The 22,140-nt window shown below is 43.8% G+C and overlaps 1 protein-coding gene across 1 annotated transcript in view; it reads right to left on the bottom strand.

Moving 5' to 3' along the window:
• crim1 (cysteine rich transmembrane BMP regulator 1 (chordin-like)) overlaps positions 1-22,140 on the bottom strand; it is a 177,411-nt gene that overhangs the window by 74,124 nt on the left and 81,147 nt on the right. Inside the window, exons 3-5 of the mRNA XM_038967679.1 lie at positions 13,237-13,479; positions 12,210-12,330; positions 11,949-12,070 (exon numbers count right to left, since the gene is read on the bottom strand). Of these exons, the coding sequence (XP_038823607.1) occupies positions 11,949-12,070; positions 12,210-12,330; positions 13,237-13,479 (486 nt within the window). The remainder of the gene's footprint in view (positions 1-11,948; positions 12,071-12,209; positions 12,331-13,236; positions 13,480-22,140) is intronic.

Here is a 22,140-nt window from a genome sequence, read left to right as displayed (position 1 = left end):
ATATTTTAACCTGATTTGGTTCTTTTAAAATTATATTGGTCTAGACTCACCCAGCACTTCTGCCATCAATCGGGAGATTAAGAGTTGACTCTCCCAAAGTGGGTTGTGCTCAGCCTTCTCTCTTTCTCCTGGAGCAACACACAGTTGAGTTTTTCTTGTTGTTGTTGAGACCAATTCATTCTGGTCACGGCACCAAATGTTAGCAGTTGATGTTATTCTTTAATAACACAGACATCCAAAGCAAATCAGGGGGAGGGAAATAGGTTCATTCAAAGAGGATAAATCATAGATGGTATGCTGAGAGGTAGATGGTAGATGGTAGTTCCTTCCCTGTCATCAGTGATTCTCTCTCAGTGATTCTCCCCTGAACAAAGGGACAGGATGTAGTTTATAGCCCAGCCCTAGCCTGTGGTTGACCAATTAGAATTCCTTGCAATAAAACTGTGCCAATGGTCAAATAACAAGTATCCTATTTCAGACTCAACATATAGACAAAATCCTCCCATGTCTCTGCATTAATCCCCTGTTACAGAAAAAACACTATTTGCATTGATCGTTAGTACTCTATTGACTTTTAGTCCTCTTGACCTTTAGTCCTGTATTGACCTCTCGTCCTCTGTCTCTGCGTTGTGTATTTATCTTCTAAATATTCTTATAATGTCTCTCCATTTTCCCATGAGACTTTGCATAAACATATATCAGATGTATAACACACATGCACACACTGACTGACAGACTATATGAGTACTTATTTATCTATCTCTATGGATCAGACATTATTCTTTCTGATGAAAGCAGAACACAAAGTATTGACTTTCAGATCATTCATGCTTAGGTCAGTTCAAGTTTATTCAGCCTGCCCATTTGAGGGCTGAGAGAGAAGAGAAGAGAGAAGAGGGCAGATTGCTGGTTGAAACATGATGAGTGGTTGCCGTGGTGAGGCAGGTGATTGACAGTTTATGTAATCTACTCAACACATGGTCTGAGAGAGAGACGGGAAACCACCTTAAACGTCTTGAGCTCATGCTGTCGGTTTTTCTGAGGCTCCTTTTCCCTTTTTGAGTAATATCTTTGCTGTGTCAGCCCCAGGCTTCACCCATCCATAGCAGTGTGTGTACCAGACCTTAAGCAATTAGCCCAGGGATAATCCCTAGCTGTGTATAGGGCCGGGTTGTTCTGCCTGCTCTGGGATGACATGGAGAAAGCCAGACAGAACAATGTGTTCTCTCTTACAGCCATGGTCAGATTACCACACATCAAGTTATGAAGGAGCCTCGGAATGTTCAACAGAGGCAGCCGGCAGTTCGCTATTTGAGGGATTACTACTTTAATACCGGTACCTTAAACTAACTCTGGTTAGATCAGCGACGTGAGATGTCCAGTGATGCAGAACACCCAAAAGAGCTAATTGCCCTTTATGCTCGCTTCGAGGAATACAACACTGAGTCTTGCGTGAAAGCCCCTGTTGTTCCAGATGACTATGTGATCTCACTCTCCGTGGCCGATGTGAGTAAAACTTTTAAATAGGTTAACACTCACAAGATGGAATACCAGGGCGTGTTCTCAAAGCATGTGCAGACCAGCTGGCAAGTGTTTCAATCTCTTCTTGTCCCAGTCTGTTATCTCAACATGTTCCAAGTTGACCACCATTGTCCCTGTTACCAAGAACTCCAAGGTAACCTGCCTAAATGACTCTCGCCCTGTAGCACACTCATCTGTAATTATGAAGTGCTTTGAAAGGCTGGTCATGACAAACATCAACTCCATCATCCCAAACCCTGGACCCACTCCGAATCACATACCGCAGAACAGATCCATAGACTGACTTGCCTAGTTAAATAAAAATAAACAAAATAAAAAAATATCCATAGATAATGCAATCTCAATTGCACTTCACACTTCCCTCCACCACCTGAACTTGAGGGGAGGGGGACAGACATGAAACAAACCAAACCATTATCAATTTCTATTGGTCCAATGAAGATTGATGCAGGGGTGTGGATAGGCTAATTTGAACAAACAATTTTAGGCCTTGATTCTATTTGGACTAAGAAGAAAAATGAGTGTGGAACTTTGGATATGGAACGAGTGTGCTTGACAGGTGTTGCCCACCTTGCACAAAACAATATCCCATTAGCAAGGAAGCTATGGTCGCTACAAAAGTAGAGATTAAAGATGTATGGGACATGGGTATAGTTGAAAAGACACATTGTGCCTCTAATAGCCCAGTATGGCCAGTGAAAAGATCAAGTGGGGACTGGTGAGTGACTGTGGACTACAGGAATGCAAATGAAGCCATCTCCAAGCTCACTCCACTGGTGGCTGACACTTCAACCACTTTTTCCTCATTGTCACCTGCTCACTCTGTGTTCTCAGTCATTGATATGGCTAATGGGTTCTGGTCAGTACCCTTACATCCAGAGGTCCGTCCATGGCTTGCTTTTTCTGTGGATGGTCAACAGTATTAGTGGACTAGGACTCCTATGGGCCTTCATAAAAGTTATTTGATTTACCATCAGGCATTGAGGAGACATCTCCAAGATCTCCCTCAGATGTCATCTGTTGTCATACAATATGTTGGTGATATATTGTTGGCCTCACAAAATTAGGAAACACATGTTGAGGATCTAAAATCACTGTTAGACCACTTGCATGCCAAAGGCCATAAAGCTAGCCCTAAGAAGGCCCAACTCATGCAATCACAGGTTATCTACCTTGGTCAACTGGTCTCAGAGGGAAAAAGAGAGATGACACAAAGTCGTACGACTGTCATACAAGCTGCCAAAGAGCCCACTACTATTAAAGAACTTCGCTCCTTCATGGGCTTGTGCAATTACAACAGATGCTGTGTGGACTCCTTCGCCGAAATTGCACAACTCCTTAATGACCTCCTCAAGGGAGACCCTGATTCAAACGACTGTAGCCTTCACGGAAGAGCAGAAAGAGGTTTTTGGCAAGCTCAAACTAGCTTTGTCATCAGTACCAGCTTTGGGCATTCCGGACTCAGGCCAACCGGTCACCCTATTTGTGGCTGAAAAAGATGGCTACATGATCTCAGTGCTGACACAAGACCATGGTGATTGTCAGAAACCTGTAGGCTACTATTAGAAGAAGTTGGATGATATGGCATTGGGATGGGGTCAAAGGTACTCAGAGCTACGCAGGCTACTTACGTCGCTGTGTCGATGGTGGCATCGCTTGTTCTCGACCAACATCTTACCATCAAGTGTCCACATGCTGTTCATACTCTTTTGACAATGAATCGAGCTGCACAGATCACAGCTGCTCGTTGGAACAAATGGTCAACTGTGTTGGAGGCTCCTAACATCCTCATTCAACGTGGCACACCATATAATCCAGCTACTCTGGTGCTTCCTCCAGATACCACATTACTTCAACATTACTGTTGTGATTTGGTTTTGGATCAGCTCTCTGATGGGTTTACTAAGAGTCATCCGTTGGAAAACCCTGAGTTTATCTTATACACAGACGGTTCAAGCATTGTGGAGGGGGGTGTGAGGAAGGCAGGATGGGCAGCTACAATGGACAATGTGAAAGTGACAGGCACGTTAGATTTGAGAAAAGCAGATGTTCACTTTATGAGTGACACAATGCTATTGCATACAACTCTCTAATGCAGTAGGGGAAGGAGACAGACAAGTAAAAGAGATGTGGGGAATAAGTCCTGAGGGGGGACATGACGTAGTCCCAGGACAGAGAGTGATGATAAAAAAACATGTAACAGAGACATTAGGACCAAGATGGGAAGGTCCTTATCAAGTTTTGCTCATAACGAGGTCAGCAGTAAAAGTCCAGGGAAAATCACGATGGATACATGTCACTCATTGCAAGGTTGTCCATTTTGATGACAAAGCGGAGCCTGGAGAATAAATAACTGATTGATTAGCAATCAGGGGCCAATCTCGGGTGAAGAAGCATAGTAAGATGATCAGAACCTGATAAGCTTCTATGTTGTATACCAGAGTCATCATATTAGGGATATCTAGGTGAAATGTCCAACTTTTTCCTGAAAATCGGGACATGCTTACTTAGGGAAATCTATGTGAAATATCAATTTCTATTGAAACCACGACATGTTTTTTTCACTTTTTTGTTTCCTTCGTTACAGGTTATGAGAATCTACAGTCTGAAGCTGAAGCAATATCCTTCGATTCAAGGACTGTACCTGAAACGATACAAGATCACCGGTGAAGTGCAACCAGTGGAACGGAAGAAGAATTCCTCACTACCGGCAGACTGTCAGAACATCATTTCTAATAGTTATTTATGTGGGACTGATACCAGTGTGGAAGAGCTGATAACTTTTAAAGGACTTGGTGAATGATTACCTTGCCAACAGGACGATTTAATATTATTGTCTTGTTGACTGTCACGTTCTGACCTTTATTTCCTTTGTTTTTTGTCTTTATTTAGTATGGTCAGGGGATGAGTTGGGGTGGGCAGTCTATGTTTGTTTATCTCTGTTTTTCTATTTCTGTGTTTGGCCTGATATGGTTCTCAATCAGAGGCAGGTGTTAGTCATTGTCTCTGATTGGGAACCATATTTAGGTAGCCTGTTTTGTGTTGGGTTTTGTGGGTGGTTGTTTTCTGTCTTTGTGTGTCTGCACCAGACAGTACTGTTTCGGTTTCTTCACATTTGTTGTTTTTTATTTGGAGTGTTCACCTTCATTAAACAAGATGAACATTTACCACGCTGCACCTTGGTCCTCTTCTTCTCCTCCAGATGACAACCGTTACAGAACCACCCACCAAAAAAGGACCAAGCAGCGTGGTAACGGGCAGCAGCAACAGCAGCAGCGATCAGAGGACTCCTGGACCTGGGAGGAGATTCTGAACGGCAAGGGACCCTGGACTCAGGTTGGTGAATATCGCCGCCCCAAAGCTGAGCTGAGCGGAGAGGCGGTGGTATGAGGAGGCTGCACGTAGACGCGGTTGGAAGTCAGAGAGGCAGCCCCAAAAATGTTCTTGGGAGTGTGGCTAAGCCAGGTAGGAGACCTGAGCCAACTCGCCGTGCTTACCTTGGAGAGAGAGGGACCGGGCAGGCACCATGTTATGCCGTGAGGCGCACGGTGTCCCCGGTGAGCAGGCATAGCCCGGTGCGGTACTTAGCAGCACCTAGTATCGGCCGGGCTAGAGTGGACATCGAGCCAGGTGCCATGAAGCCGGCTCAACGCATCTGGTCTCCAGTGCGTCTCCTCGGGCCGGGGTACATGGCACCGGCCCTACGCATGGTGTCCCCGGTATGCCAGCACAGCCCAGTGCGGCCTATTCCACCTCGCCGCACAGGCCTGGCTACGGGGAGCATTTAGCCAGGTAAGGTTGGGCAGGTTCGGTGCTCAAGACCTGCAGTGTGCCCCCATGGTCCGGTCTATCCGGTGCCACCTCCACGCACCAGCCCTCCGGTGGCAGCCCCCCGCACCAGGCTGTCTCTCTGTCTCCTCACTACAGGTGCTCCCGTCTGTCCAGCGCCACCTGAGTCTTCCATCTGTCCAGCACCGCCAGGGTCTCCCGTCTGTCCAGCGCCGCCTGAGCTGCCCGTCTGTCCAGCGCCGCCTGAGCTGCCCGTCTGTCCTGAGCCGTCAGAGCTGCCCGTCTGTCCTGAGCCGTCAGAGCCGCCCGTCTGTCCTGAGCCGTCAGAGCCGCCCGTCTGTCCTGAGCCGTCAGAGCCGCCCGTCTGTCCTGAGCCGTCAGAGCCGCCCGTCTGTCCTGAGCCGTCAGAGCCGCCCGTCTGTCCTGAGCCGTCAGAGCCGCCCGTCTGTCCTGAGCCGCTAGAGCCGCCCGTCTGTCCTGAGCTGCCAGAGCCGTCCGTCAGTCAGGAGCCGCCAGAGCCGTCCGCCAGTCAGGAGCCGCCAGAGCCGTCCGCCAGTCAGGAGCCGCCAGAGCCGTCCGCCAGTCAGGAGCCGCCAGAGCCGTCCGCCAATCAGGAGCCGCCAGAGCCGTCCGCCAGTCAGGAGCCGCCAGAGCCGTCCGCCAGTCAGGAGCCGCCCTTCAGTCCGGAGCCGCCCCTCAGTCCGGAGCCGCCCCTCAGTCCAGAGGCGCCCCTCAGTCCAGAGGCGCCCCTCAGTCCAGAGGCGCCCCTCAGTCCAGTGGGGCCATTTAGTAGGGTTGCCAATCCTAGGTCGGCGGCGAGGGTCGCCGTTCCTAGGAGGACACTAAAGCGGACAAAGACCTGCGCCAGAGCCGCCACCGCGGACAGATGCCCACCCAGACCCTCCCCTATAGGTTCAGGTTTTGCGGCCAGAGTCCGCACCTTGGGGGGGGGGGGGGGGGGGGGTACTGTCACGTTCTGACCTTTATTTCCTTTGTTTTTTGTCTTTATTTACTATGGTCAGGGCGTGAGTTGGGGTGGGTAGTCTATGTTTGTTTATCTATGTTTTTCTATTTCTGTGTTTGGCCTGATATGGTTCTCAATCAGAGGCAGGTGTTAGTCATTGTTTCTGATTGGGAACCATATTTAGGTAGCCTGTTTTGTGTTGGGTTTTGTGGGTGGTTGTTTTCTCTCTTTGTGTGTCTGCACCAGACAGTACTGTTTCGGTTTTTTCACATTTTTTTTTTTATTATTTTGAGTGTTCACCTTCATTAAACAAGATGAACAATTACCACGCTGCACCTTGGTCCTCTTCTTCTCCTCCAGACGACAACCGTTACATTGACAATCATTTTTTTGTGTGAGTTTCCTCCTAATACAGGATGTGGTAGGAATCGTAAGGGACATCATCATTACACCTGTTAATACTTATTTTCTATAACTTTGTTTGAAATCTATATCCTATTGTAACAGCAAGTACAATATGTCCTTTGTGTTTGATAGAAATGCAAGGTGTTTAATGTGAATGATTTTATGCTTACTGCTAATGCTTTTTTATACTGTCTATTTTTTCATGTTTTCTATTGGTTTCTTAAAATACATTTTAAGTATATGTATTTTTAAAAAATGGTTTAGAGGAGTATAAGAATATTTAGAAGATAAATACAAAATGCAGAGCCAGAGGATGAGAGATCAATACAGGACTAAAGGTCAAGAGGACTAAAAGTCAATAGAGTACGAATGATCAATGGAAATAGTGTTTTTTCTGTAACAGGGGATTAATGCAGAGACATGGGAGGATTTTGTCTATATGTTGAGTCTGAAATAGGATACTTGTTATTTGACCATTGGCACAGTTTTATTGCAAGGAATTCTAATTGGTCAACCACAGGCTAGGGCTGGGCTATAAACTACATCCTGTCCCTTTGTTCAGGGGAGAATCACTGAGAGAGAATCACTGATGACAGGGAAGGAACTACCATCTACCATCTACCTCTCAGCATACCATCTATGATTTATCCTCTTTGAATGAACCTATTTTCCTCCCCCTGATTTTCTTTGGGGTCTGTGTTATTAAAGAATAACATCAACTGCTAACAACATCAATGTGGTCGGATCAGTCTTCAGAAAAGAGATGGCTGTCTAGATTCTGTTAGATAGCCACAGCCTGCCTGGGATAGCATCAACCTGCTTCTTACTATATTCGTTGCAGGGCATGAATAGGCAGATACTGTATGTCATCTCAAAGTACATGAAACCAAACTAACATACTTGTTCATTTGTACAAACTCCCCAACCCCAAAATGATAAGTTAGCAATTTCAGTACAGAGTCAACAAGATTGCTCAAATATGTGAGTCCCCTCGTATTCCTGACAGAAGGCTCCTCTCAACTGCCTCCTTCAAGCATGAGTGGCCTTCGGCTACCATTGAATAAAGGATAGACCAGCATGTCCACTTGCAATAGTAGCACTTTACACACTCGATCCAAATGCCACACACATTCAATAGAAATGCCAACTTTAAGTGTACCTGCCATAAGTGCCAACAGAGATTGGCAGCTTTTACTGCTCCTTTGCGAGCATGACGCTCGGAAAGACAGTAGAGCACACCGCAGACGGATAAACAAGTGGCTAAAAATAAAGACACAACAGGCACATCTATAAAACATCTGGCTCCACTAAATGCAGCATAAGTTGTAGTGTACAGATGTAGGATCTTAATTTGAGCCCATTTGCTACAGCAGGAAAATAACCCTGCAGCAACAGGAAATTAAAATTAGTATGTGGATTATAATTAATGGACATTTTTGTAGGGGTTGATACATTTTTCTGTAAGAAAATGTAAGACTGAAATGTTAAAGTGGAAATTGTACATTTCAGGAGCCTTTTTAAACCACGAAAACACTACAAGTTTTACATTTCCTGCATTGCAAACTACACTAACTCCATGACTCACAAACTAATTCCATATTTATTACAAAGTCTGGTCTTTATCAACTTCCTTGGTAAGACCTGTAGCCTGCTGAGTGAGTGTTTAGATCAATAACTTCCCAGTTTATAACACGAACAACACCATATGCCATTTAATTTACAATCATGGGAACAACAGTCACTATGAACAATACTTTGTTCTCATATGCCATTCAAACCAACTAGACAAGAGGCTTTCCATTTCCTCTGAGCATCTTCACATCGGACAACATCACACAGCATCAAAGGGACACATACATACATAAGAGCTGACTTATTGACTAGAAAACAGACAAAAACAACTGCTTTGCCAAAACACGTGCTTCTATTTGTCTCACTGTTTTCGGAGCAGACTGAGGAGACATGAATGGTCATCAACATCATGAACTTGGCATCTTTCCTCCTGAGTGCAGTGTGTGTGTGTGTGTGTGTGTGTGTGTGTGTGTGTGTGTGTGTGTGTGTGTGTGTGTGTGTGTGTGTGTGTGTGTGTGTGTGTGTGTGTGTGTGTGTGTGTGTGTGTGTGTGTGTGTGACCAGGATCTCTCCCTCTGCCAGATAATCGAGGCTCCTGTCAGTAGTTCAACTGCAGGTCTTTGTCAGGTTTGTGGGCTCTCTCTGCTCCTGCCATGGAGGTAACTTAGAGAGGTCGATAGCCTCGATTAGCTGGCTGAAGGAGTGATCCCAGTCAAACACACAGACAGACAGACAGACAGACAGACAGACAGACAGACAGACAGACAGACAGACAGACAGACAGACAGACAGACAGACAGACAGACAGACAGACAGACAGACAGACAGACACACACACACACACACACACACACACACACACACACACACACACACACACACACACACGGAGTACGCCATAACACAGCTGTTGGAATTTCAGTTCCCCTGTAGCGAAACACTGAAACACTGTGAGTAGTCATTGATTGAGAACAGCATGTTGTTCCACACACACACACACACACACACACACAAAAACAGTGTGTCAGCCATATTGAGCAGCCAGACGTAGGTGCTTATCAATTACTTACAACACCTATGTAAGTAGGATGATAACACACACACACACACACACACACACACACACACACACACACACACACACACACACACACACACACACACACACACACACACACACACACACACACACACACACACACACACACACACACACACACACACACAGTGATCAATAATAGTGTAGAAATACCTCAGTATTTGTAGCTCTTTCACTAAACAGTGGTTGTGCATGTCTTGAGAGTGAGGGTTTACCATGGTGTCTTTGTGTGTTTGGCATTCATTTGTTTTATGTTAATTACTGGGAGTCACAGCAAACCTTAGATAGTATTTCAACAGAGCTGTAGTGTTGCAGGGGTGATGTGTGTGTGTGTGTGTGTGTGTGTGTGTGTGTGTGTGTGTGTGTGTGTGTGTGTGTGTGTGTGTGTGTGTGTGTGTGTGTGTGTGTGTGTGTGTGTGTGTGTTACATGGGTGACCTGACTCAACAGCTGCTGTTCTATTGATCCCCAGTTCAGTTTCCACCCTTTGGGATGAGTTCATCTTCACTCCCCATTTCCTTTCCACCCTCCACCCCCTTCAGCTGGAGATTCTTAGTTCCAGCTCCTTCCTTCCCTTCAGGCAGACAGATAAAGCCACCATAGAGCCAGTTGTTCAATCAGTGTATATTTCTGTTTGGTGCTTTGATGTTCTGAGGGTAGATCTCTGAACGCATGTCTCTTTGTTCTGAAATCACTAAATATACAAAAGGCAATTTCACAGCAGGATGTAGGGATGACACAGACCCCTGGCTCTACATCGCCAACAGATGTTTGTTCTAGCTAATAGGGCTAAGAGGGGAAGGGAAGCGCTGCACTGCCTGTCACACCCTCTCCCCTGTCGCCCCAACGTCAACCAACAGAAAAATCTCCTCCTCGCTAGATTTGCTTTTCCCCACATCATTTGCAACATACAGTATGCCATGGCTCTCTTAAACTTCCTCTCAGAGTAAATATACTGGAGATTTCCTTATTTTAAATGCAAGGTCTTGAAATTATTATTTTAACAGCTAGCTCACACTTGAAAGTTCACCGCCGCTCATAATGTGGGCTCGGTAAATCCTTGAGAATTTGCTTTAATATGAAAATAATCTTCTGCCCATTCAACCTCCTCTCTCCTACTCTCTCTGTAACGCTCGTGGGAAGAAGACCAAGGTGCAGAGTCGTACGTGTTCATGCTTCTTTATTAAAAAACCCAACACCAAACAAAACAACAAAACAACAACGACCGTAACGTCTTGAAGGCTACACAGAGCTAACAAAACCAACATCCCACAACCTAAAGGGGCAAAACAGGCTGCCTAAGTATGATTCCCAATCAGAGACAACGATAGACAGCTGTCCCTGATTGAGAACCATACCCGGCCAAAACATAGAAAACCAGAACCTAGAAATAAAGAACATAGAATGCCCACCCAAATCACACCCTGACCAAACCAAAAAGAGACATACAAAAGGCTCTCTAAGGTCAGGGCGTGACACTCTCGCTAATTTGTGACTGACAGGCTGGATTCAGTCTTATGTAGCAACATTTGAAATGGTGTTTTTTACATTGGATAAAAGTAGAAAATGGTATATCATACACTACAGTTGAGGAAAATTGGGAAATTATTCTGCTTTGAAAGTTGATAAACTTGTAACCCCACTTTTCAGAAAATGACCCTTGAATGTTTTGGAACACCTACTGGAGAGCTCATCTTTGCTTATACCAATTCAGCATTCTATTAAGCCTTAGCCCCGCCCATCTCTTTAAGAATTCACATGTGAGGCCTTCTACTAAACAGAGTGAGTACGGTAGTGAACTAAACAACAAAGATTTCAATACTAAAGGCTGGTTTATAATACGTCTATCGACATGTCTGTATACAGTTGTCGCAGTGACATCATGAACATTGTCGTCCGACATTCAACTTGTCGTTGTTCTTATGAAAAAGTATAAACACAAAAATGACAGGCTGCATGACACCACCAGCCTGGTGGTCCACAATAGCATAACTGGTGTATTTTAAAACCAATAAACCCATCTGTTTAAGCAATTATTTAGTATACAGTACCAGTCAAAAGTTTGGACACATCAACTCTTTCAAGGGTTTTTCTTAATTTTTACTATTTTCTACATTGTAGAATAATAGTGAAGACATCTAAACTATGAAATAACACATATGGAATCATGTAGTAACCAAAAAAGTGTTAAACAAATCAAAGATATGACATTTGCCATCCTCTCACCGAGTACATGCCACCAACACAACCCTCTTCAACAGTCAATATGCCATCTTGTTGTTAGAAGGATTTTCACATAGCGGGTTCCACCTAACATCCAGCAAGGTATGCGGTTGTATTTATCAAAGACGCCCACCGAGTGTAAATATATTGAGTGTAAATATCTTCATGTCTTAGTGCTTATCTCCTAACCTCCCCCGTTAGCTGGCCTGGCACAATATTCTTTCAAAAGTAACCAGAGAAGAAAGCAGGAAAACAGGGCTTTACCATCACCCTGCATAACAGCTCAGACACAGTTAGCCTGGTGCTGTGCAGTTCAGCTCAGAGCCAAGCAGAGGGAGAGAGAAGGGCCAAGCTCACCGTTGATACACTCGTACACATCACAGCATCGCCCGGGGGTACCGTCGCCGCGGGAGACCACCTGAGGGGAGCTCTCCACGGTGCATTGCGGGAAACTGCACAGACCAGGCAAACACTCACACCTAGAGAGAGGGGGATTCGTAGAGTTAGTACACATCAGATGGATACACCCTCATACCTGACTTATTTCACCTGACTACTTTATATAACAGCCAAAGAAAGTGCATTGATTGTTGCATTCACGGGGAGGTTGAGGCACACCTGGTGGGAAGGGTGCAGCAGCCATCTGCGGTGAGACGCACCTGGGTCTCATAACTGTCAGGTGGACACTGAACCTGCAGGACAAGAGGGCACTCCACTGTGCTGCAGTCCACACTAAACACTAGATACAGTAGGGCAAAACACAGAGACAACCATTAGTGCTGCAGTCCACACTGAACACTAGGTAGGGCACAACACAGAGAGAATCATCAGAGCTGCAGTCCACACAAAACACTAGGTACAGTAGGGTAAAACACAGAGACAACCATTAGTCCTGCAGTCCACACTAAACGCTAGGTAGGACACAACACAGAGAGAATCATCAGAGCTGCAGTAAGTATGTTAATTTGACCAGTTTCTCACAGCAGGAAAACAATCTTGCAGCAACAGGAAATGTGAATTATTAATGTACATTTTTGTAGGGGTTGATAAATTTTTCGGAAGGGCAAATCAAGTTTGACATTTTTAAGTGGAAATTACAAACTTTAAAATACTTTTTAAACATCGAATAGACTACAATTTACATTTCCTGCAATGCAGAAACATTTTATGCGATAACAGAGTGATCAAATTAAGATAGCATACCTGTAGGGAGGGCATAACACAGAGACAACCATGAAAAATCATGTAGAAGAGCACATTGGGAGTAGTGTGTGTTAAGAAAACAGACGTGTCAGTATTTTAACTGCAACGTGATATGTCATGCTGTATGTTTATGTGAACAGGGAGATCACGGCACCAGCACATTCCTATCCTGGCAACAACTCCTTCTGTGGGCTAGGGCCTTCATTACACCACAACTCGAGGTGATAAACCACTGTCGAAGGATGCAGCTGCCATTCATGAGTGTAAACACATTCATATGTAGCCTACAATGTGGGCATTGAGCTTGGGAAATGCGTTCAGAAAATGGAATATAATAATCATTATTATTATTATTACTACAATGAGCTAAGTATCAGAGTCAGAAAACAATATTGCCATGTCACAAATAGTTGCTAGAAATTGTTATTGGTAGCTAGTGTACCTGGTTTGCACTCGTACAGGTCGCAGCATTCTCCAGGCTTCCCAGAGCCCTTGGCTACCAAGATGTTGAGGTATCCAGGCTGGCACACCTTCCTCAGGCACCCTGCAGGGCTGCAGACACAGCGGCTGGGTAGGGGACAGCACTCTCCAGGGGGTGCGTAGCCTTCGATTAGCACCGAGTCCTCAGGGCAGCGGGGTGAGAACTGCACCTCACACCGTGCCTTAGAACAGTCAGGCCGCTCCTCTGCAAGAGAGAGAGAGATCAGATTGTTGATTGTAGCTTTAAGACGATATGTGTACAGTTACAGATGAAATAATCTGCCCTGGCTGTTACTTTTAGTGTAATGGGTAAAAACATTTCAAGGAATTTCAAACTGAAACTTTAAAACATGTCTGTTTTTCTCAGGGAATGTTTCTGAAAGGAACACTGTTGGGACACCCAGAACATTCGGCAAATGGACGTTAGAGGAATTGGGAACGTTATTGCTAACCTTTAAGAACCTACAAAGGATATTCAAGGACCTAAAATGCGTCGGCTGGGCAGTCAATCGAATTGACTATTTTCCATTCAGGTCAAAGTCCAAGATTTTATACACACAATCAGTAAAGACACTTTTCCATCAGAAGCACAACAGTTTCTTTCTGACTCCAACCTTTATTTAAAAAGAGAGCTAGATGAAGGAAGTATAAAAGTGCATCAGATGGGCAGGTAAAACAAGCATTCAACATTGACGTGAACGCGAATGAAGTGTAAATCTAAATTGCTGAAATTATGAGTACAGCAAACAAACAGGAACTGAGTGAGGTATGGCGCGCTAATGCCCTCACTCTCCGGAAAACACAGACACAGGAGGCTAACAGGCAGAAAGCTGAACACACAAACAATCGGATGTGGCATGCACGCACACAAACCCATTAACACAAAATCGAAAGTGGGACGCACACACAATCGGATATGGCCAACTACCATCCAGTATAAATTGTGCTGTCTCCAAAGTGCTGGAAAGGCTGGTGCACACACAGGGTGTCAACTATTTATCACTCAACAGCCTATCAAAGTGACTTTAGGAAGATACACAGCACATCTACAGCAGTGCAAATGGTTGTGTAGAACATCAAGTCGGCTTGTAACAGCCAGGAGGACACAGCAGCACTGTTCTTGGATCTGAAGAAAGATTTTGACACTGTTCACCCCAACACGCTCCTGAGGAAGCTTGCAAAATTTGGCTTTGACACCACTGCAATCAAGTGGTTCATATCATACTTACAAAAGAGGAGTCAGTACACCAAACTGCAGAGCACGAAGTCAGGCCAGGAACCTGTGGTGAATGGATTCCCACAAGGGAGTTTGCTTGGACCCCTACTGTTCTCCATTTACATAAATGACCTTACATCAGTGCTGGAGAAATTTTGAAAACATTTACAGTACCAGTAAAAAGTTTGGACACACCTACTCATTCAAGGGTTTTTCTTAACTTTTTACTATTTTCTACGTAGTAACCAAAAAAGTGTTAAACAAATCAAACTACATTTTATATTTCAGATTCTTCAAAGTAGCCAACCTTTGCTTTGATGACAGCATTGCACACTCTTGGCATTCTCTCAACCAGCTTCACCTGGAATGCTTTTTCAACAGACTTGAAGGAGTTTCCACATATGCTGAGCACTTGTTGACTGCTTTTCCTTCACTCTGCGGTCCAACTCATCCCAAACCATCTCCTTTAAAGAATCTCAAATATAAAAAAATAACACTTTTTTGGTTACTACATGATTCCATATATATATATATATATATATATATATATATATATATATATATATATATACACACACACACTACATGACCAAAAGTATGTGGACAACTACTCGACTAACATCTCATTCCAATATCATGGTCATTAATATGGATTTGGTCCCCCCTTTGCTGCTATAACAGCCTCCACTCTTCTGGGAAGGCTTTCCACTAGAAGTTTGAACATTGCTGCAGGGACTGGCATCCATTAAGCCACAAGAGCATTAGTGAGGTCGGGTACCGATGTTGACCAATTAGCCCTGGCTCGCAGTCAGCGTTCCAATTCATCCCAAAGGTGTTCGATGGGGTTGAGGTCAGGGCTCTGTGCAGGCCAGTCAAGTTCTTCCACACCAATCTCGACAAACCATTTCTGTATGGACCTCACTTTGTGCACGAGGGCATTGTCATACTGAAACAGGAAAGGGCCTTCCCCAAACTGTTGCTACAAAGTTGGAATCATAGAATCATCTGGAATGTAATTGTATGTTGTAGCGTTAAGATTTCCCTTTACTGGAACTAAGGTGCCTAGCCTGACCCATGAAAAACAGCCCAAGACCATTATTCCTCCTCCACCAAACTTTACAGTTGGCACTATGCATTGGGGCAGGTAGCGTTATCTTGGCATCCGCCAAACCGAGATTTGATCACTACAGAGAACGCATTTCCACTGCTCCAGAGTCCAATGGCGGCGAGCTTTACACTACTCCAGCTGAGCTTTACACTACTCTAGCTGAGCTTTATACTACTCCAGCTGAGCTTTACACTACTCCAGCTGAGCTTTATACTACTCCAGCTGAGCTTTATACTACTCCAACTGAGTTTTACACTACTCTAGCTGAGCTTTATACTACTCCAGCTGAGCTTTATACTACTCCAGCTGAGCTTCTATACTACTCCAGCTGAGCTTTACACTACTCCAGCTGAGCTTTACACTACTCCAGCTGAGCTTTACACTACTCCAGCTGAGCTTTATACTACTCCAGCTCGTCTTTACACTACTCCAGCTGAGCTTTATACTACTCCAGCGGGTCTTTACACTACTCCAGCTGAGCTTTACACTACTCCAGCTGAGCTTTACACTACTCCAGCTGAGCTTTACACTACTCCAGCTGAGCTTTATACTACTCCAGCTGAGCTTTACACTACTCCAGCTGAGCTTTATACTACTCCAGCTGAGCTTCATACTACTCCAGCTGAGCTTTACACTACTCCAGCTGAGCTTTATACTACTCCAGCTGAGCTTCATACTACTCCAGCTGAGCTTTACACTACTCCAGCTGAGCTTTACACTACTCCAGCTGAGCTTTACACTACTCTAGTCACTTTACTGTACAAATTACCTCGACTAACCTGTACCCCCGCACATTGACTCGGTACCGGTACCCCCTGTATATAGCCTCATGTTACTTTTAAATTTTTACTTTAGTTAATTTAGTAAATCTTTTCTTAACTATATGTTCTTAAAACTGCATTGTTGGTTAAGGGCTTGTAAGAAAGCATTTCATGGTAAGGTCTACAACTGTCGTATTCAGTGCATGTGACAAATACAATTTTATCTGATTTGCTTGGCATTGTGTACTGTATGGTGATCTTAGGCTTGTGTTTGGCTGCTTGGCCATGGAAACCTATTTCATGAAGCTCCCGACTTACAGTTCTAGTGCTGACGTTGCTTCCAGAGGCAGTTTGGAACTCAGTAGTGAGTGTTGCAACCGAGGACAGACGTTTTTTACGCGCTACACACTTCAGCACTCGGCGGTCCTGTTCTGTGAGCTTGTGTGGCCTACCACTTCGCGGCTGAGCCGTTACTGCTTCTTGACGTTTCCACTTCACAATAACAGCATTTACAGTTGACCGGGGCAGCTTTAGCAGGGCAGAAATTTTACGAACTGACTTGTTGGAAAGGTGGCATCCTATGACAGTGCCAAGTTGAAAGTGACTGAGCTGGGCCTCCCGGGTGGTGCAGTGGTCTAGGGCACTGCATCGCATCGCAGCGCTAGCTGTGCCACCAGAGACTCTGGGTTCGCGCCCAGGCTCTGTCGCAGCCGGCTGTGACCGGGAGGTCCGTGGGGCGACGCACAATTGGCCTAGCGTCGTCCGGGTTAGGGAGGGTTTGGCCAGTAGGGATATCCTTGTCTCATCGTGCACCAGCAACTCCTGTGGCGGGCCGGGCGCAGTGCGCGCTAACCAAGGTAGCCAGGTGCACGGTGTTTCCTCTGACACATTGGTGCGGCTGGCTTCCGGGTTGCAGGCGCGCTGTGTTAAGAAGCAGTGCGGCTTGGTTGGGTTGTGTTTCGGAGGACGCATGGCTTTCGACCTTCGTCTCTCCCGAGCCCGTACGGGAGTTGTAGCGATGAGACAAGATTTTTTTAAATAAAGTGACTGATCTCTTCAGTAAGGTCATTCTACTGCCAATGTTTAGCTATGGAGATTGCATGGCTGTGTGCTCGATTTTATACCCGTCAGCAATGGGCGTGGCTGAAATAACCGAATCCACTAATTTGAAGGGGTTTCCACTTACTTTTGTATATATAGTGTATATGATCGGATGTATAGACATGAAGGGAAAGGGAAAGGGGGATACCTAGTCAGTTGTCCAACTGAATGTATTCAACTGTGTCTTCCGCATTTAACCCAACCCCTCTGAATCAGAGAGGTGCGGGGGGATGCCTTAATCGACATCCACGTCTTCGACGCCCGGGGAACAGTTATGGACAGTATATGGATAGAATATATAATACATATATCTGAAGAATATTGTGCCTGGAACAGTCATCATTTTAAACAGGGCTCAATTTGGCGAGTTGAAATAATGTTTTGAGAGTTACAAACCAAAATCTGTCTTCTTTTCAATATACAAACATTTTATAAAGGTTTTCTGTTTATTCTGCTTGTTCTTTGGAATTTTATAAACAGATTAATAATTCGATATTGAACACTGCATGGTGATGAATTACGGCCTAGACATCTGTTTGGTGAGTAGGCCTATTTGTCTTTATCAAACTAATCAAACTATTCTTTTTGTAAATTTTCAGTGGTGAACTTATTTATGTTTTGGGGGGTTATAGCCTAGGCTAACCAATTTAAAATGCCACTAGCAGTTTGCAAAGTAGCTCAAGCAGAAAATAGACCGGACGCAATCATTCCAAAACTGCAGCTCGTTGTTGGAACACATATTTTCCTACTTCAATCAACCAGTCCATTTTGAATTTGTGATAAAACGGTCGTCATTTGGCAAAGAATGTAGCTTGTGTATCAGTTAGATACATTTTTGGAGTATTTTTTTTCTGTAGGATTAACGGGAGCTGGTGTGGAGGGAGTGGTCGGAATGTAATTGAATGAATGAGACACGAAGGGGAAAGGGAATTTAGGGAGAAGAATGGTGTGATGCTTGGCTTGGTTTATTTTTTGTTGTGCCCCGCACATGCAGAAATGGAACACTAGAGTCAAAGTAAATTAACGTTGTCTTCAAGACTAAATTAAATTTAATATGCCCAATCGCGCAGCCACAAAGCACATTCCACTAAATGTGTTTTTGATCTCTGGTTAAAGATTAAGCTTTAATGTCCATTTCAGTACCAGAATACTGGATTACTCATGTCCATCCCTAAATCAGCTACAGCGTATCATCAACAGGGCTGCTCATATCATGACCGGGCATTCATGGAGGGAGCACATAAAACAGAGGTTAACTGACGGACAGGATCCATTACAACACCCTAGTGACTGTTTTCAAGGTGACACAGCACAAACTGCCTGAATACATGTCAGGCCTGTTCAGGTGTGAATCTCCACCCATCTTCTGGGAGTGCACCAGTGCAACAGCCAAAGCCTATGAACAATGGGAAACGTACCTGCTGGCATAACCATCAGTTAAAAACATGGCTTTCCAAGGCAGTCTGCAGTTCTTTGGACCACTGCTCTGGAACAAGCTGGACTTATCCACACGAAAGCTAGCTACCATGTCCGCCTTCAAAAGAGCTGTACACAAACCTAGACAGATGTAATGTGAGTATAATTTTGTATTTATGCAATTGCGTCTGATGGTTCCTTCTGTGTATGTTGTGTTAGCTGTGCGTTGGTACGCATGCTACTGGGAATGCTGTATATGCTTCTGTGTAACATCACTGTTATGTGATGTGTACATTTTTATTAATTCTTTGGAACCCAGAACTCCCTGTATAACAGTGGCAATTGTTACTGAGTGGACTATCCTGGCCCAAATTATTTTGTAAAAAAAGAACATATACAAGTCAAACACTGCAAATGAAAAGCTAATTCACTTTGCTTTAGAACAGCCTCCAAGTCTGGTATGGCAGCAAGGAACAGAGCTAGGCTGAAGCTCTGGAGGCACATCTAGAATGTTAGATCTTTCTGAGGGAAGCAGGCCTACTTGGTAAGACTAGCTTTGAAGTGTTGTTCTTGTTGTTTTTGTTGGGCTTGAAGAATAAAAAAGAATAGAAAGTTTCACATTGGGTTGGACGAAAGCTTCTGTAGTATAGTGATTGTCTGTGACGGGTCAAGTTGAACTAACACAGAATAGAGCTTCACTGTGAAGACAGGCTCCAGCTACCTCAGCAAAGGGCCTGTCTAATAAGGCCAATCTAGAATTTTCAAATGACTGCAGCCTAGCAAAAATCCTGAAGGCAAGGGCAGCTTTCTGTTGTATCTCTTTTTCAAATCCTATCAGGATCCAGGGTAAAGCAACGAAGTAGGAAACAGCTGAAAGAGAAAACAAGATAATGATTCTAGACTCTTTAATTACGGTTTGATTGAGATACCTGTGTTCAATTAGCATCCCCTAACTTTTTATATTAGGCCAGTGAGCCGAGTTCAGATCTGTATAGAAAATAGTGGAAAAAGTACTATAGAATCCACCTTTGTACTAACTTGTTTTACATTGGCTCTTAGAAAAGCACATCCGCTGTATTAAATGCATCCATTCTGTCTCTCTACTGGAAGTTACTGATTCTGTGTGATGTCTGAGAGAGAAAGAAAGAAAAATAGAAAGATAGAATGAAGGCCCTCAAAGAGAGCAGTGATACTGAGCGGAGGAGGATAATTACTACAAAAGAAGAACTACGGAAGAGATAAGACCTGATCATATTTAACGACTGTGTTTGTGTGATTATACAGCTGTATCACATCTCATGGGCCGCTCACTAAAAGGACTGTGGAAACATTTCTGCTGAAGGTAAAAAGGTCAACGCAAAATGGATATCAAATGACATGGTTTATCCATGGAACATATGTGACGTAAACAACAACTTTGGAAGTAAACAACATCTTTAGAAGAAATGGACCAATTGATGTTGGTACGGTAACAACATCCTACTACTCCTTCACTTAGACCTGACTCGTAGCTGACACTATGACACTTTTAGGTCTGTTAGATGCTCTGGTTTAGAGCATCTGTGAATGTCAGAGGATGGTAAATTGGACTCTTCTGATCACACTAACAACCCAGCGGACAAAACTGTAATGTTGTAATGACGTCATTTCAACCAGTTTTGCCTGCTACTGTATCTGGGAAGTTCAACCAGTTTTGCCTGCTAGCTGGGAAGTTCAACCAGATCAATAGATGGCAACAATTCACTTACAGTTGATATTGGTACCTCATTTTAGTCATTGACTCCATATGAGTGTCTACATTCAAATATAGCTTATTTTTTTAATTATGAAAGGTTATTACATTACACACATCCAGCTATAGTAGGAACCACAGTGGATGTGTGTAATGTAATAATATTTCAGCAGTGTGTGTGTTATAGAGACCTACTCAACGTGTTAACATATGTAGCTAGCAAATTGCCAATTAAATGTTGCCAATTTGCAAGTCAAATCCTCCTCTCTCTATGTTCAGTGTAGCAGCACATGTCAACGTCAAAGAGTATTTTTCACCTGCAAAAGACAGAGAAAATGTTGTATCTGCATTTTCTTTGTTTATCGATTTTGTTAGTTCTGAAAATGCATTTCCTGACCCAATTGTGGATTTCTATTTCAATGGGCTAAATATTTCCTTAAAAGCAATGGCATGGCTCGCACCTTCTCTTTCTTGTCCATCTACTCTGTTCTGATTCATCTATTAATCCTTTGACATTATGTTCCTGTTTCTTTCTTAGTGTATCATCAGAAAACCTATTTTCATATTACTCCCTTAAATAATGTACAGTAGCTACCCATGTATGACACATTGGGTTTACTTCAGGATAAATTGTTTTTAGCGAGCAGAACATTACAAATAGACCTGAACTTTAGGCACTGATTCTAGTTTTCAGCTCAGTCCACATGTTGTTGTTTTTTTACAATAGTAATAGTTTTTCCAGTTGAGGACTTGTGAGGCATCTGTTTCTCAAACTAGACACTCTAATGTACATGTCCTCTTGCTCAGTTGTGCACCGGGGCCTCCCACTCCTCTTTCTATTCTGGTTAGAGCCAGTTTGCGCTGTTCTGTGAAGGGAGTAGTACACAGCGTTGTACAAGATCTTCAGTTTCTTGGCAATTTCTCACATGGAATAGCCTTCATTTCTCAGAACAAGAATAGACAGACAAGTTTCAGAAGAAAGTTATTTGTTTCTGGCCATTTTGATCCTGTAATCGAACCCACAAATGCTGATGCTCCAGAAACTCAACTAGTCTAAAGAAGGCCAGTTTTATTGCTTCTTTAAATCAGGACAACAGTTTTCAGCTGTGCTAACATAATTGCAAAAGGGTTTTCTAATGTTCAATTAGCCTTTTAAAATGATAAACTTGGATTAGCTAACACAACGTGCCATTGGAACACAGAAGTGATGGTTGAAATTGGGCCTCTGTACGCCTATGTAGATTTAAAAATCTGCCATTTCCAGCTACAATAGTAATTTACAACATTAACCATGTCTACACTGTATTTCTGATTAATTTGATGTTATTTTCATGGACAAAAAAGTAGTTTTTCTTTCAAAAACAAGGACATTTCTAAGTGACCCCAAACTTTGAACGGTAGTATACATTGTCCAAAAATGCTGTCAGTTTATCACAGGACCACAGCATATATAATAGGGTTCCTTTGTGCTTTTTGCATCTCCAACAGATGTGACATTTCTGGGTGCATTACATGCATGTAGTAAGTCCTAT

Source organism: Salvelinus namaycush, chromosome 28 (genome assembly GCF_016432855.1).
Source record: "Salvelinus namaycush isolate Seneca chromosome 28, SaNama_1.0, whole genome shotgun sequence".
NCBI lineage: Eukaryota > Metazoa > Chordata > Actinopteri > Salmoniformes > Salmonidae > Salvelinus > Salvelinus namaycush.
The sequence above is the reverse complement of the archived record's forward strand: the minus strand, read 5'-3'. Positions and strand labels throughout refer to the sequence as shown.